Raw genomic sequence first — 17,728 nt, forward strand, 5'->3', positions numbered from 1 at the left:
TTAGAGAGGAGAAGACTTATGACTGAGTAGGAGGTGCTCCTTCCAGCAGAATAAGGACCCTCAACATACAGAGCCAAACAATGGAAATGGAGGGGGTTGCATATAAATTCATACCAAGTGTCAGACATTTTGAGAAAATGTGAAAAAAGTTAGAGTTGCAATACTTTTGAAAGGAACATACAACTTTAAAGATTACGGATTTATTTATTTTTTTTTTAACTTGAGGTTTCAAATTCTTTGCAAAATGTTGCACGTCTCCGGGTTCCCATCTTCAGAAATGTGGTTTACGCCAAATGAATAGCCAGTTTTGTGTAAAACTACATAATACATGTGTATTTGAACACAAGATGCTGCACGCCACACCCGGTTTACACGCAGCTGGATCAAAACTTTCACACGCCCACGAGAACAAGTCGAGAACCCCGTGGCCAAGAGCTGAGCCAGTGAAATGTGGCGCGTCAAACTCTGGGTCAGAGTTTAGTTTGATGTGTGGATTTGGAAAGCTGCTCGGCGTTGCGCTAGCCGCTGGACGCCAATGCTTCCCGAGGCCCACAGTCGTAACATCTTTATTACTTCTGCTCCTCAGAGGAAGTTTCTCCAGCAGCGGCTGGGCGTTGTATACACGAAGCACAGATAGTATATCAGGTGTCCAACATCAAACTCCCCGTTCTTGGAGCTGCGTGAGAATATCTGCGATCCATTAGTGGCCCCCAAATCCTGACTCTGCACAGCTTTGTCATGTGGCTTTGTTGCGTTTTTTTTTTTGTATTGCAGCCATGACAGATTCTGTCTGATTATTACAACTTAAACAAAATGAGCCATGTGGAGTTACATAGTCATATTTTGTACTTTAATGAAAAACATGACAGTAAAAACTGTATTTGTTTCTTAAACGTATATAAACTTCAACTTCATGACAGAGCAGAGGTGACTTTTGCACAAATGGCATCCTTGATCAGCTCCTCCATTTAATATTTTTTCTTATTTTTCACAAAGTAAAAAAAAAAAAAAAGAAAAAAAAGAAAAGTTTTCTTTAAAATCTACAATCACCTCAAAATAACTGACTCCAGGTTTGAATTGTGAATATAGCAGTTTTCATTATTGTCTAAAGTGGGTTTTATGTAAAAACAAACAGCATCAACTTCTTTTGTCATTTCACAAAAAGAAGTAAACCTAAAACTGTGTTTAAGATGATCTCTGCAAAAATAATTCTCTGAAGGATTTACAGCTCTAGGCTTTTTAGATTTTGAACAAGAGGTGCTAAAAATAGTGCAAAAAGAGGAATTCAACACAGGATCAAAATCCATAAATCAGATCCTGGATTTTACCAGACATGTAAGCAACAAGAGACGATTTATATGGGTACAGTGGGCAATTTTCTTTTCTGTGCCACTCTTGGGTTGCCCTCAGATTAAATGACAACCTGGGTGGTGAGCCATGATCACCCCCATCAAAAAAAAAAAAAAAAAGAAACAGATGGGTGCTTTCAGATTTTACAGAATTGACATTAAAATCTTTTATTCAAATACTCTAAATGTGCTTTGTAAAGATAAATTGACAAATGTATTCCTCAGACTTGTGTTTTACCATTCTGTAGCCTGAAAGGACCTTAAAAGAATGTGCAGACATCAACACTGCAAAGCGAGTGAACAAGCAAAGTCGTTTTTCTCGAAGCAACTGAAAACCTCTTCAACTCTTACTGCTTCTGAACTGGCTTTTGTTCTCCTAGTGCCACTGCGAGGCTCCATTAGATTACAGCGAGCCTCGTCCAAACCTTTCCTTTCACCACGGCGACCAACCTCAACGTGATAGTGTAGCACTTCATCGCCCGTCTCAAACGACTGTGCTAATCACTGCAGTCCCCTTCTAGACAGCCCTTTATTTAACAACAGTGGTGTTTCCCTACTGAGGCAGGTACTGTGGTGAGAAAGGGGAAAGGCCAGGAGAAAGAGAGGGTAAGAAAAAGAAAAGGAAACAATAGTAAAGGATCAGGTGAGGAGGTGGAGCTGGCAGGGTTGCAGCTCAGAAAACTGGTCCAGACCAGTGTCAGAATAAGTTAGAAATGCTCAATGCAACATTGTGGGTTTGACCTTTTTGTTACAGCTTTATGAATATTTCAGGGGACCCAAATCTTTACTGCAGCTCAACAGCGCCCCCTGGTGACAAGATGAGCACATGTACCTCAAATTCTCCCTCGAGTTTAAAAATGACAATATATTAACACTGAACTCCTTCACCATTTTGACAAAAAAAAAAAAAAAAGTATGAAGAACTTCTTCGAAAAATAACTTAAAAATCTATTACATTCAACAACAACAAAAAAAGTCTAGGTAAAAGATTCATTCGATCTTTAAAATGTAAAGTAAGGCTGTTTTACCTGTGGATACAAAAGTAATGCATAATTACAACAAAAAATGAACTTCCGGACACAAACCCTCTGCCATATTTGTAAATGCAAAAGTCTTGGTTTCTCTGTCTCATAAAGCAAAAACACTAGTCATTTCAGTAAACATAAAAGATACAGAAGGTGCGATATAAAATCTTTCCCTCGAAGGGTGAAAATATCTACTTGTGCTCGTCCAGCTCTTTGGTAAGTTGTAGGTTTAAAATGTGCAAGTAGCCAAAAAAAAGAGTTCCTTAGTTTTTGGCTTGTTCTGAATGGCAGTGTTTGTTACAAACATTACTTGGTCCTTTTGAAAGTGTCCTCAAACAGGATGTGTTCTGTCTATGCTGCTCGAGTGCAAACGATAAGTCAAATATCAAAAAAATTTCCTGAGATATATTTTTTTTCTCCTTCTTATAAACAAGCCCCTGAAAACTAACACTAGATGCGATTTAATCACAGATGGCGGTAAGGATGGTGGATTGATGTTTGAACAGGGGAAGTGTTAGTGGGACTCCCTGGGACAGTTTATAATCAGATCTGAAAAGCAAGTAGAATCACTTTTGGTAACTACAGCCAGCTTTGTTTCTAAGGTGCAGCGCAAAAGAACCCTTGGAGTTACTTATGTTCCACTGGACTAAAGCTCTCAGATAGACCGTCGTCTAAGGAGCCATACGACTGTTGAGGTCTGGGTTCCTTTGTGGTGGTGGCCGGTGATTGGGTATCGAGCACTCTTGGAAGGTAAACCTGCAGATGTGCAGATAAGGACAGAGGGTTAGCATTTATGGCATCTTCCATAATCTGAAAGCACTGAGTAACAAACTTTGATCTCCGCAGAAGAAAGCATAGTCTAAATGAGAGCACAGATGTCGTCTTTAACTTGCATGATTGACAATTTTGTCTGTATTTATAACAGAAACGTACCTCAAAGTGTTTTAGAAATGGCTGCAATTAAATATATACTACTAAATTTTGATAAAATTTTCACACTTGTTTCGCTTTCTGAAAGCTAAAGTTTGAAAATAAATAGATGGAAGCTATTTTATTGAGAATCTGGAAATAAAAACTAAGTTTAGGTGAGGAAAAAAAACAGCAGAGGAGAATAGTTCATTTTGAGACTCTAAACGTATATTCAGGTTTAATTCAGTTTTAAAAGCATGAACAGAATGTAGAACTAGTTCTGGTTTAGGGTGAACTAGTCAATGGTGACTATTACTTATGGTTATTCAGTTAGAACAAAAATCTGTTAAGAAATAATTGTTTAAACCAACTTAAAATAACTACAATTTTTTCGTACCCCTAAAAATTCCAATAAAATGTATATAACCAAAAGTTTTTTCCCCCACCCCCAAGTTGAAACTTCACATGTTTAAAATGATCAGAAAGTTGATAATCTTATCAGCACTAACCCATAACTTCCTGCTAGCCTTTGGTATAAATATAACTTGACACATAGAGCCATTATATTTAGTCCATCTTCAAAATAGGGAAGACTAGATGTCATACTATTTAGGTCCAGAAATTACTACAAGCAGTAGTTATTTGCCTGAACGTTGCACATATGAACAGTCAATTAGAAAGCTTAACAGTTTTTTTTCTTGCTGCCATGCAAACTGAGGCTAAAGCTTTAAGGCTCACTGTTAAAGAACTGCAAAATGTTTTGCATGCAAGGTTTCCATACATTCTAGCCAAAAATGTGGTAAATCTGCTCATTTCAACTTTGGTACAGTCTTCCATGTGTGTATTCTACCTCAAGTCTCCTTGTTTGTTGTACTGTCTCCAAACAGAAATATTTCAGACATGATGGTAATGATTTCTTAGTTAATAACCAACACCAGAAAACATGACCAATAAGGTTCAGCAAACAAACAGCGAGGTTCACTTCAGGTCAGCATGGAACATTTTCTCGACATGTATGATCTTTGTTGACAGTGGAACTTGTTATTTTGAAAGAACAGGCCCAAGTACACCACCTTAGTACTTTCTTCCACTCCCTCTACTGTATCCTGGTCCTCCTCTTTCACCTGAAAAAGAAAAACAAACAAGTTGAATGCTCAGCGTGAAGGATGACGTCACGGCAACGGTGCGCTCACACGCAGAGGTGGGGGAAGACTCACCGTATAGTTATGAGGACTGAGGTACTTGAAGAGGCCGAAGCAGGTGAAGCCCAAACAGATGAAGACAGTGAAACACAGGACAACTAAGGTGAACAGGGACGTAGCCGTTTGGAAACCTGAAAGACAGTACAGGATGAAATGTCGACCCCCAAGAACACAAAACAACAAGCAGGGTAAAAAAAAACAAAAACAAAAACAGGCAAATCATGACGTAGTACCGACTTATTTGCCTCAGACAGGTGTGTTTGTTGCTTCCAGCTGCTTGAAGCAGACAATCCTTTGATTAATCTTAACAGTAACTTTTATAATAGCAAAATATCTGCCTGCAAACATAATGTGACACTGGCAGTAAATCATTCATTAATTATTGCAGATAGTTCTTCTGAGCAAAAGAGGAGGATATCACAATAAATTACAGTGTAATTTTCCTTCCAGCTAGACAGGTGAGCTGTCAAAACGAGACATTTTTAATAAAGTCAAATGATATGTTGCACAACACAGAGGTATGCATGAAAACTCATTTCAACTGTCTGAACGTTTTTCCTTTATTGTAGTAATTGGGATTTCCTGATCTTCAAAATAAGAAGTATGCTCTCCTCTCCAAGGCACGTTAAAGGCAATATTTTTATGAAGAAGTCAAAATATAAACCTTCAATAATTTGAGATTTTTACAACCTTGAACTTTGAGTTTTGAGGTTCAGTTGGCGCCTTAGGGACTTTTAACACAAGCTGTTCATTCCCGATTGTTATCCAACAAAGTAAAAACCTCAAATACGCTCAGAGTGCCGCTACACTGAACCGGCTTTTCACACTTAAGAGACATGCAGTTCTGGAACACAATGTTTGATCTGCAAGGGAGCAAGCAGATTACGTACTGTTTACATATCTTTAACATTGCTTACACTTCACAGGGAGGATTGCTTATTGTGACCTTTGACTGCAAGGGACATATTATCAGAGCTTCGTTTTTCTCATTTCAGGATTTCACCTTAAAATATCAGCACTTCAGCAGAATCGTCAACATGACTTCAGTGTAAAGACACTCACCTTTTAAGGTTTAAAGAACACTAAATCACAAAATGTACCGACTGCTCAAAATGAATGTCATCAACATGTCCAACTTTTAAATCTTTCTTTAAGTGTAGAGTGCCTTGCAAAAATATTCACAGAAATCTCAAAAGATACTTTTTTTTTTAAATCTGAAAACTGACTAAGTCTCTTAACTCTCAGACATCAAAATAAAAATCTAACCATATCAGAATCCCAATTTATTAGCAAATGGACTCTAAAGGTTGGTTAGAGTACAGTAAATGACCCTATGTAAACGCCTAAAAGTAGAGCATTTATAAAAGAAGCAGCCAAGAGGCCCATTGTAACTCTGTGGACCTGCTCAGATCCATAGATTAGGCAGGAGAATTAAACAATTAGTCATGAACTCAACAAATTTGGTTGAAAAAGAAAGACGATAATGTTGAAATCAAATCTGAAGAAGTCTCAATTGCAGATTGCCAAAAGTAATTGAAGGGTATGAAGGCGTTTTAGATGTCAAATTTGACCAAAATGGAACTTTTTGCACAACATGTAAAATGTTGTGTTGCAGGAAAACTAACTTCAAGTCTTAACAGACAATCCCTAGTGTGAAACATTGTGGTGGTAGTATTATGCTGTGGGAAAGCTTCCCTGCTGCAGGGGCTGAAAAATCTGTTAAAGATGATGGAAATGTGGATGTAGCTAAATGTTGGACAAAATTGGAAGAAAATCTTTTAAAAGATGCATCACGTAACTGAGATGGAAGCTGATCTTCCAGCTGAACAATGACACTTAATATACAACCTGAGCTACAATTTAATGGTTTAGATCAAAGAGTATTTATTTGTTAAAGTGGCCCAATCAAAGTCCAAGCCGAAAACCTACAATAAATCCGTGGAAAGACTTGAAAACTGATGTCAACAGATGCTCTCCATCCAATCTGACTGAGCCCAAGTTATTTGATAAGAACAATGGGCAACATTTCAGTCTGTAAATGTACAAAGTAGGTGGAGACATATCTCAACTGTAATTAGAGCAAACCTTTGTTCTATTGACTCAGTAGTGCTCAATACCGATACAAATGTATGCCTCACTTTCCAGGTCTAGAACTGCCAAAAAAAAACAAAAACATCTTTTCCTTCAATTTTGTAAATAAAATCCTAATAAAATACATTGAATTTTGTGGGTACATTAAATGTTAAGCCACTTATTTCTAACCTGCTCTCAGGACAGAGAAGAAGTAGAGCCATATGAGGCAGATGATTGGTGCTGCCAAGGCTTGGTCAACAGCTCCGAGGTGGACACTGCGGTCGAGGCGAGTCGGAAGGTACGCAAAGAACAAGTTGTGTCTGTCCACCAGGTGCTTGAGCAGCATGTAAAGGAGACCTGTACAGGAGACAAACATAAAGTCACATGTTACCAAAACGCTCATGTTACTTGGCAACAATCAGAGATTAAGCATAAAATGGGATTCTGATTATTTACCAAATGGCACAATGATGGGGCAAATGATGCTGTAAGCCATAATGACCGTAAACACACACAAATTCCAGCCGTACATGGCTCCGTATTCAAACTCATACGCTTGGTGCTGTGAAGAAAGAAAAAAAAACAACATTAAAGTTAACTTCTAAATGAAGCAGTACGTATATTCATATAAAATAGATAACATTTCTAGTACAACAAAAACCCTAGAATGTGAAATAACAACCCTTATTAAAGACACTTTTGTCAAAGTTTTGCTACAATTAAAGATATTTATTGTTTTACTTATTTTGAGACAAACAGAGGACAAATGCATATTATATTCCTTACTGGGTAAAAAAGGAATGAAAAGAAATACATGTACATACACATATACAAAATATTCAAAAATGTGTTTACATTATGGACAAGAAATTGTCCAGTTCATTTTTATAAAATATTACTGTATTTACACATAAGCAAGAAAACAATTTGACTTGAAAATGAGAGGGAAAAAGATTAACTTATTTACTCCTACTCCCTATTCATACATAAACCATGTGGTTGTCACTGTAATCTGAGATTTAAGTTGTTAATTTCTAGTTCTGTAGAACTTATCTACATTCTACAGAACTGAAACCAGTTGCATACAGCACATAAGATATGCAATATGTTATGATATAACATATTGCATAAATATACTATACATTGTGATACCTATACATATACAATATGCTGACTTACATATGCATGTGTACAAGAATAGCTAATAAAATATGAGAAAAAGCATAAAATGTCATTACCTGTTTGACGTATTTTCTTTCTGCAGCAGAGCGAGCAAGTATCAAACGTACGGTGTAAAGCAGTAACCCTGGCAACCGCAATAACTCCATCCCAGAGCCCACCAGGGCGGCCGCGATCACATAGTTCACGAAAAACGCTCCTTGATCCGGTAAAAACACGCACCTGGAGGATTTAAAAAAAAAAATAGAAAAAAAAAAATCAACACCTATGAATACCATCTTGTGGGACAGCAGAACAAAACTGGAAACATTTATCCAGACAATGATTGCTTGCGTCAGACAAAGCAACAAATAATTCCACGTTTCTTAATCCTAATTAAAGAATATAACTGAATTAAATTTAGAGAACCAATGAGAAAAAAAAATACTCACTCAAATCTTGTTTTCCCGTCATTTAGAAACGTTTTATCAAACAGCCAACGGAAAAACCACGCAAGACTACAAGGACAAGAACAAACAAAGTTACTTGAAATAATAAAAAAACTTCACTTGGAAGGTGGCATTCTGCTTGATCCGGATTACCTGGTGAGTCCTAGCGAGGGAAGAATAAGTACCATGAAGAGCAGGAAGAAGTACAACTTTCGCATCATGCTCAGCTGCTCACTGGACCTGCGATGACAGAAAAATAAAAATATGTACTTGCCATAAAAACCTGTTCAATGCATTCATTACCACAGTGTAATGTGTTCGTCATACATGCTCCAGTGTGCCTCTCCCAGAGTAGAGAAGTACACAATTGTAGGCAACAATGCAGAAAACGACCAAAGCAGAAGAGTCGGGAAGAACTGGCTGATGATGGGGCTCTAGATGGAGAAAAAAGCAACATAAAGATTAACTGTCCCTCCCAAAACAAAACCATGACAGCTTCATGTTCTTTGAGTCATCAGAACTCACATTAAGGTTGTATATTGGACTAGTCACGTTGAACTTATCTATGACGTTAATGATGATGGTGGGAGTCGTCAGAAAGGTGAGCAGGATAAACAGGGAGAGGTTTATTCCCAGCCAGCGGATGAACCAGCAGAAACCGCGCACTGAAAGGTTCTCCCTGGTGGTCATGGAAAGCAAAACAGAGAAGTTGCACTAAGAAAATAAAAACCATCAGAGGTTGTTGTGTGAAAGCAAGATATGAGCAAGATTAAAAAAGATAAAACTAAATGTTCAAAACAACTAAATATGTTGTAAATGTATGCATTTATTAAACCCCACCCTGTTGTTTTCGTCTTATTATTATTATTTTATTTTTTACAATGAATAATATAGTAAATAAACACAATTTAAAGGGAACATAGAAATAGTTTTAACACACTGTTGGGATGTACAGGGAGCACCCAGTGTGTGCTGTGTTGATGTTTCTCATCTTACCAGTAAACACTTTTGGGATGTGGAGCGAAGCTGACCCGCCACTTGTTCACATTCAGATCTCTGCTGACAGACGAAGGCTGAGGCTCCCTCCCGCAGCAGCAGCCTGGCCATTCACACTTGATGGCATTGAAGTCTTTTAGGATGCTACAGTGAATTACACAGCAGTTAGTGATGCACAGTATCATTAACCAGTACCACCCTGCTGGTGGCACACAGTTTTACCTTAAAACCATATATTTGAGATTTGCAATACCAGAAAAAGTTATGTTAGCTCCAAATGACTGCTACTAAATACTACTGTAATTAGGCACATTTGTGCATATGAAAGGATCATTGAACCATTATTTCATAGACGCATCTTGACAGAAATATTTCCATTGAGTGCTCCACAAATGCAGTATAGTTCTGTAAAGGTTTTTAACTCTGATCAGTCATTCTGTGAAGGCCTGCAGTGTTAACCCAACTCTGATCCTTAAGGCTCTCTGCCCTGAATGTTTTAGATGCTTTCCTGATATAACACACTTGATTCAAGTGACTGCAGTTCAGCAAAAAACTGTTAATCAGCCATCAATAGCAATCAGGTGTGCTGAAGCAGGGAAACATCTAACACATGCAGGGTAGTGTGCCTTGAAAACGAGGGTTGGAAAAACACCCGACGAGTCATTGATGGAGAATATTAAATAAGGGTTAGTTTATGACATAATGTCTCGAGCTATGAACGTCTCACAAAGCGCTGTTCATCCACTGAAAATATTAAGTATGGCAACACAGCAAAAGTACTAAGAAATCATGGTCCACCTAAACTGGCAGGTGCAGAGAATCTGTTGCTAAGACATGTCATAGTTATAAACTGCAAGGGAAAAAAGGCAAATATTGAAAGAAAACTATTATAGCTCTCACTTCTCCCATTTTAATTTAGTCACAAGTCTATTATGCGACTAAGTCTATTATGTTCTTTATGTCCCCTTCTTCCACAGGGGACATAAAGAACCTGTGGAAGAAGGATGATTGGATGAGATCAAAAATCATGCTGTAGGATGTATTTCTATAGCAGTGAAAAGGAAGCTGGTCAGAGTTGATGGAAAGTAGAGCTAAAACCAATCCTGGAAGAAAACAGCTGAAAGAAGTTCAGACTCAGATGGAAGTTCACTAGTAGTATAATGTACTTAAACATACAGCCAGAGCTACAGTGATGTACAATGATGTGAATATGTTCATGTTAAAACATATTCACATTTTAAAATGGCCCAGTCAAAGTACGGCTCTTAGTATAATTGAGAATATTTGGAAAAGCTTGAAAAGTAGCTGTTCACAGACGCACATATTAAATATTGTCTGTTGGCAGATGTACAACGCTGGTAGAAACATACTCTAAAAGACTTGCAGCTTAATTGTACTGAGAGGTTGGTCTAGTCAAAGTATTGATAAGTACAAATGTACACCATGTTTTTCATGCTGTATAAACCATGCTTATGTTATGCGCTGCTTCTAAATCTCAAACTGATTTGAAGTTTGTGGTTGTAGCAGATCACAGAACCTTTTCATACTAACTGGTATGAACAAGTTAGATATTGCAAACATTGAATGAAGAACGGATACTCACTGCTTTGCCATAGCCTCATTCTGCAATGTGACAAAAGCGACACCCAGAGGCTTCCGTGGCACTTCTTCTGCATGTCGTCTCATTTCCTCCAGCAGCAGCTTTTCTTTATGTCTGTAATATTCTATGGCATCAACCTGAGAGAAAATACACAAAGTTCAAGTAAAACAATGTTTCCTTTTATTTAACTTTTCCCCTTTTAGCCACAATATTTAGGTTTTTCTTCTTTTTTTTTTTACCGATTTTCTTTCTATAGATCTCTTAAAATACAAATGACCTTGGAATCCCAGGTATCAGATTAGTATTCCGATCAATGCATTTTAAAATTATCACTATGAGAGGCTCTGATGAAATATCACATTTGTGATTTGTCATCAGCTACACTTCCGAGTGTTGCCAAAAGATTTGCAACTTTTTGGTTTGTTTATGTCCGTCTTTCCCTTAACAATCTAAGTAGTTTTCACCCTTTATATATACATATAAAGGGTGCTTTATATATATATTTGTGATCCATGCTTTTGATTCAATATACATATGTAAATGAATATTTATGTAACATGAAATAACTACATTGTTTATTAATACAAAATAAACAAAAATGACATAAACGGATACAAGTGTGCATGACTCACCAGAAAATGCTGAGTAGTTATGCTCAGACTAGCATAAAACTTAGGATATTTTATTTATTTCGAACATGATATAAGTATAATACCACTCACATGAACAAGGAATGCAAAAGTCACACAGCTGCTACACTGTACTATATCTCATATGTTGCTGAAATCTTAGAAACCAATGTCCCCAACCTCTGAAATCTACTTCTTTAAATGCAAAATCAGACAATGTGTGAGATGTAAACTGTCTGTGAGGAAAACAGTGTGCTGCCTATGAAAGCTATACAGGCAAAAAACTATTTTAAAGTGTGAATGAGTGTGTAATATCAGTAAAAACCTTGTCCTGACACCTGCCTGCATTCTCCCTGAAACACATGTCTTTTTCTCAGCAAGTTGTAATCTCTTCTTACCTGATCAGTCCCTGTATCATCATCCCTGCTGCTGGCCTCTGGTCTAATGTCTCCTCCCTGACTTTGCGCTTTCTATTGTGACAATGAAGATTTCTTCGAAATATGTAGAATGCAACAGTGAGCAAACTTCTGCACAGAAAGGATTGGGTTCATTCATGGCATCAATTAAATGGTAAGGAATTGAACATAGGCAGAGGGGGTAGAGTAGTCAGAAATGTACTCAAGTAAGAATAGGGTTACTTCAACACATTTTCAAATGTGTTGAAGTAAAACATTTTGAAAATGTCCAGGGTCTGGATAAATGCAGAAAAAAATATATATTTTTTTCTAAAATATATAAAATATATATTTTTTTCTACTTTCCTTTGCATTATACTTCCTTAGTGATGAAGTATAATGTGTTATTTAACTGTAATTTAAAACTGCATTGTTTTTAAAGAGGCATGCCTGGACTGAGGTTTAGGTCTTGGGATACTGCCTGATCTAGCAGTAGTTTGATCGCTGCTGTGGATGAAGAAAACTCTGTGACATAAAGAACGCCTTGATTAAAGGATTAATCTCACCTTTTCACAGCCAGAGCAGCAGCAGAAGTGGCCACATACACGAGGGGTGATCAGCTCTCGCACTCCTGTTTTGTCCAGGATACGCTCGTAATACTGCAGGTTTGTCCCAGCTCGAACTCTGAGTGGGAATAACAAAAAACATAAACACAGACAAAGGGTGCTCACCTAAAAGTAAAGCTAAACTAGCATTCATGCTTAACTACTTTGCATGAAGACTGTGTTTGAAATATATTTAATTTCTTCTAAACAGAGCCACTCCCTTTTGACCGATGATGTTTAAGCACGTAGTTGCATCTCTAGCAGTCACAGAGCAGTAAATGTTAATATTCCACTCATGATGGACATAATAACTTGTCCTTTGGACAAAATAAACTGTGTTGCATTAGAATGCAAGTTCCCGAGGTTTACTTCAAACGATGAGAATACCGTGGAGACATGACGACATCTTCCAGCCTTCATTTCAAATGTATTAATAAATAAAATTACAGTCTAGAGTATTAAAAGTACAGAAAAGAAAATCAGCTACCTCTAAGATCTTACCTTTCCTTATCAAGGTACATGAGTTTGGCCACGTTGTACCCCAATGTCACTGCACACACCTGGCAAGAAGGATATGCCTCCCTGAGGACAAATACAACAGCAGATGAGCAACGCAATAGATCCTAACTAGTGATATGGTTGCTTCAAAACAAAAAGTCAAGTCAAAGTCATTTTACGTACGTGAAGTGAGTTTTTACTTGCTCATCTGTTGCTCTTTTAGGTATCGAACACACAAACAGGGTGTTTCTGGCCTACAGAAAATGAGATGAAAGGTATATTATATATATATATATATATATACATATATAAAAATATATCAATTGCTTTGTGCAACTATTAAATAGACTCACTCTTTCTCTGCGCATGCCTTTCATTTTGGACGTGTGTAATCGCAGCATCACTACCGTCAGGGACAGGTAGATAACCGCAAACACAGTGTGAAGCCATAAGAAGTTGTTTCTGGTGTAACAAATGGTAGGTACCATTAAGATTTATGACAGCAGCACTGCATGCTAATTACCAGAGCTCATAAATCTTTAAATCATACTTACTGAATGGAAAGATTTCCAATAGTTGTCCTTCCAAAACTATGGGGATCATCTCCTAGAAGAATGAAGTCATAGTATTATTTTGTCAAGCAACAGAGACACTATACAAATATTTTGAGCGTGTGAACATCTTCGCCCAGTTATAAAAGAACATTTTGATTTTCCCCTTACGCCGTGCATTTTATTTATTTCCTGACATTATTTTGTGTTGCCAACTATTTAGTTTTACTGGAAATATTGAAAATCGCCCATATTGCTGTGGATGTGGTTGGGACATGTTCTCGGCCCCAGATTTATTTTCTGTTCGCTTTTAGGTTTGATGTTGTGTTGTGGTGTATCTTACATACACCACAACACTGGCTTCCGTTATTTTATGCCTTTTGCCATTGGGCTTTAAAGCAAACCTAGTTTCCTTTTGTACCCAGTCAAACTTAAAGTTTATTTCTCTTTGTGGTTAAACATTTTCTGAACTTACAAGAGAAGATTAGAATATATAATCATGAAACTGTTCAAACCTCACTTATAATTTACTTGTATATTACTTTCTGGAGCTCATATTACATTTACATGTTGTTATGAAACCATGTAAGCAAACAGACTTTTATCAAATTTGACAGATTATGATCACTGATCAAAACAAAAATGCTAAAAGCAGCCTTCTGCAGGCGGCTATTACTTCTTGGATACAAAAGCCAATTTTCTTAAATAAAAAGAGCAAAAGTAAGCTACTGAAAATTGTCTCAAATTATTCATCGTTATGAACTGAACCATTACTGACGGCTCGTTTCCGTGTTTTTAAAGGTTAAAAAAAACAACAACAAAGGAACAAGATTACTTCTGTACATGTGATTGTGTTTTATTGCTTCCTGTTTTTCTGTTCTGCTTAGTTGTAGTAAGTCTGTTAGTGTTCAGCATTACTGAACACTTGAGAAGATGCTGAACTCTAACTTTTAAGAAATGGAGTCTTTGTCAGATGGGGTGCAATACTCGGTGTTAAACCTACTGAAAAGGTTTCCAGACATATTCACAGGCAGAATGATTGCCAGGGAGGTGACAGTGATGATCACTAGCAGGATGATCAAATGTCGCTGGAAGGAGAGGTAGTGAACAGCATCCATGCCACATTTCTCTTTAATTTTTTCCTCACTGAAACACAAACACAAGATAATCAGCAACATGCAATAAAACACGTTTAAGTTAAATAAAGACACAGAAGAAAATGAAGAAAGCTCAATAAGACTCACTCCATTCTGACGATGAATGGCAGCCAAGAGCAGAATCCCTGTACAGGAGCAGAAATACTGTATTACAAAGAATACTAAATACGGCAGCATTTTGAGATAGAATTTTTTTTATGGTGTTGCATACCGACTCATAATCGGGGTCCTCAGTGGTGGACGGCATTCGTCCATAACGACGATGTTTTGATTCATTAAACCTGTCACACAAAAGTTTCCTGGTAAAAATGCTTTTTTATCCTAAAACCACAATTTATTTTAATCTAGACTTTTAAATTCTTGTCAGTATATTTGCCAAACCATCTCCTCGTTTTAACAACAGAAAAAAAGAAAAAAAAAAAAATCCATGCCAAGGTATTAACCAACCCTTCATTGTCCGCGACCAGAGCTAAACGACCGTAGTCCCAGAACTTCTTTCTGATAAATGAGAAGACCAGCAGCAGAAACTGTTGGTATCAAAACAAGAGCAAATTTAGGGTGAGTATGACTTCCGTGTAGAAAACAAGACAAAGAGACATCAACTCATTTGTAAGAACAAAAAGAAATATGTACTGAGTTTACTGAATGGTGTTATACAGAGCAAGTCCTGATGTCATAAGCCTTTCAATGCTAAAGGCAATTTTGGTTACATAAGAGGCAGGTCGACGGAAACATACAATGAAAACGCAGAAGTTAAGCAGCAGGACAACTGGCACTCCTCCAAAGTCGAGTCCTGAGAGAACAGTCTGGTTGGAGCTGAAGCAGCTTAAATGAGGTGTAGAATTAGAGATCACCATAGGCCACAAAGTAGACATCACTGGAGTGAGGCGAGGCCTGGAGAATCTGTAGAGAATCACAGAAACACACTTTCAAACATAATCTGACCACGTCCAATAAGGCAGAGAATCAGGAAAACTGTATACCACCCAAATTAACTAAAACAAATAATTATATTTTAATACCGTGGTGTAGTATATCTTTCTTTAAACACTTTAGGAAGTTACTAACTAATTAATAAAATATATGTCACTGTCAGTGCAACAATCAACTTTGTGCATAAAAAAATAGTTAATAAATGTTTGGCAATATTGAGCAACTTGATAAACTGCTTTGTGTTTGCCATTACTTGGCATGTTTCATAGCAGTGAATCTTTTAATATGGCTTTTGCTTGCAATGAAAGCTACCTTCCAACCTTACCACCTGTAGATATTCTCATTTTTGGTCATTTCATTTTGGCCAGTCATTATCCCTGCATTTTACAAAAGAGATGAATCACAAATTCATATCTACATCTATAAAACATAATATTCTTATGGTTTAAAGTAAGAGCTGAAGTGACCACAGCGTTTCCTCTGGTTGTGGTTAAGCTGGCTGAAACTAGGCTAAGTTCCCCTTGCTCTCATAGCAAAGACAAATTAAACCGTTTGGAAATACTTCCAGTAGTGGAAAAACCCATCATGGTGTTGAAACTAAAGGAGCACCACCCATTACTCCTATTTTGCAATTAGTTGGTAAGCTACGTCTCTGTAAGCAACTAACTACAGGCTCTAGAAGAGCAAATAGAAACACTTAGCTGAGACCAACTTGTTACCCCTTATGGTAACAATAGGGGCTAGAATTGCAAAAATAGTAGAATATTGATTTTGAAAACAGCAAGCAATTTTAGCAGGCCTTCAAAATGCTCTCCAATAAAATAGTCAATATAGGGAATACATAACATGATAACAGTCCAAATCCATATTGTTTTTTTGTTTTTGTTTTTCTAAGCAGTAGCCATGGTTGCATTTTTGTTTGCATTACATTTTGTTAGTGCTGATTTATTTTTGTTTATTTTGTTTTTTCCTCCCCCACCCTGGTCCCCAAGGTGCACTAACCTGCATATTTGAGATGATTCCCTGCTTTAACACAACTCATTCAGAAGACTGCAAATCATCCATCAATTGAAGTCAGGTGTGCTGAAGCAGGGAAACATCCAAAACATAGATATATGGCAGATAGATGCATTTGATGTCTGGTTTGTGGGAAGCGTCTGTTTATTTTTGACACAAATGATGTGCAACATCAATTACGACCGCGGTTTATAAGAGAGTACAGCTTTAGAGCCCAAAGGAGCTTTTGTATGAAGAAAGAGATGAGATACTGTCAGTGACAGAGCAGTTCTGTGTACTCAAAGCCAGTTTAATTGTACTGGTTCTCCAAGTAATAAAACCACAGACACACGCCCTTTCCGGCTAAAATAGACGAAGTCATGAAGAAACAAACAGGACTTGAGAAGCATGACAAAGCTAACTGTTCTCGTCTACCGCAAATAATCAATTTAAAAATCTTCATATAGCTCTGTGACGTGTCTCAAACTGTCTCAGCATAAACAGGAATAGTGTAAGTCAAGCAGCTGTTCGGTAGTTTGTTGTTTTGGGGTTTTTTTAACCTTGACCAAACACAGCTGAACACACGTTTTAAGTTGTAATTTATTAACACTAACCAGACTAATAACCGCTTAAAATATTAAGCGCTTTAATAAATTAATTTAGAAAAACACGTACGGAAGTTACCCAGAAACTTTGCGCCACACAAGAATGCACTTACCTTCACAAACCGTCTGAAGTTAATTTAGGACCACAGCCGCTGATGTAACGAGAATTCCTTATCTGCAAGTGGCTGGGTAAGTTACAGACAAATCTCGCAAACAATCTTGTCCCTTACAAACTCTGAAAGTATATTTCCTCGTACTGTACATAACCAAAAGTATGCGGGACTTCTTCTCCTTCACTTCTCCGCACATGCGCAGAAGCAGGAACTTCCTAACGCATGTCTCGTGCTCAGTAGATAATCAGCCCTCGAGCCGCTCCCTTCAGGTAGAAAACTTAAAAAGCTGGTTGCACAAATTACACTTTTTATAGTGACAACAGCAGTTTAGAAAGTTTTTAAAGGACGATATCGAACCGAACAAACAATAAAAGCAGCTAAACACCGGAGCATGTAGGTGTGTGTTGATGTTTTTATGTGTAGGAATATATGGAACACAGTGATATTCAAACATGGATTGAATATCACTAAAACATATATATATA

At 37.3% G+C, this 17,728-nt stretch overlaps 2 protein-coding genes across 4 annotated transcripts in view; one reads left to right on the plus strand and one right to left on the minus strand.

Moving 5' to 3' along the window:
* Positions 1-828: 828 nt before the first annotated feature.
* On the minus strand, positions 829-17,472 carry tmem63a (transmembrane protein 63A). Of its 3 annotated transcripts, none has more exons than XM_007560943.1 (23): positions 17,244-17,472; positions 15,334-15,499; positions 15,044-15,123; positions 14,808-14,877; positions 14,684-14,721; positions 14,443-14,585; positions 13,443-13,494; positions 13,242-13,350; positions 13,072-13,142; positions 12,892-12,972; positions 12,352-12,469; positions 10,765-10,898; positions 9,162-9,305; positions 8,691-8,844; positions 8,493-8,599; positions 8,319-8,405; positions 8,169-8,234; positions 7,797-7,959; positions 7,015-7,120; positions 6,748-6,915; positions 4,501-4,616; positions 4,357-4,407; positions 829-3,130 (listed from the first exon to the last, which is right to left on the minus strand). In XM_007560943.1, the coding sequence occupies exons 2-23, from the start codon at positions 15,469-15,471 to the stop codon at positions 3,002-3,004; spliced, it is 2,325 nt and encodes a 774-aa protein (XP_007561005.1). In that variant the 5' UTR covers positions 15,472-15,499; positions 17,244-17,472; the 3' UTR covers positions 829-3,001. The 3 variants fall into 3 exon arrangements, with proteins under 3 accessions (XP_007561005.1, XP_016531400.1, XP_016531399.1); XM_016675914.1 differs by having other exon boundaries at positions 13,443-13,490; positions 14,439-14,585; XM_016675913.1 differs by lacking the exon at positions 17,244-17,472 and adding an exon at positions 16,532-16,618.
* Positions 16,665-17,728, plus strand: part of LOC103144126 (G-protein coupled receptor family C group 6 member A-like) — a 9,600-nt gene continuing 8,536 nt past the window's right edge. The window contains exon 1 of the mRNA XM_007560944.2: positions 16,665-17,036. The gene's annotated coding sequence lies outside the window, so the exon portion shown is untranslated. The remainder of the gene's footprint in view (positions 17,037-17,728) is intronic.

Source organism: Poecilia formosa, unplaced genomic scaffold (genome assembly GCF_000485575.1).
Source record: "Poecilia formosa unplaced genomic scaffold, Poecilia_formosa-5.1.2 Scaffold122, whole genome shotgun sequence".
Taxonomy (NCBI): domain Eukaryota; kingdom Metazoa; phylum Chordata; class Actinopteri; order Cyprinodontiformes; family Poeciliidae; genus Poecilia; species Poecilia formosa.

Coding starts and splice junctions, on each gene's coding strand:
- tmem63a (XM_007560943.1), bottom strand. CDS start 15,471: ATGTCTACTTTGTGGCCTATGGTGATCTCTAATTCTACACCTCATTTA. Junction 14,722..14,807: donor AGGACCCCGATTATGAGTCG/GTATGCAACACC, acceptor GCTCCTGTACAG/GGATTCTGCTCTTGGCTGCC. Junction 3,131..4,356: donor GAGTGGAAGAAAGTACTAAG/GTGGTGTACTTG, acceptor GCACATCTGCAG/GTTTACCTTCCAAGAGTGCT.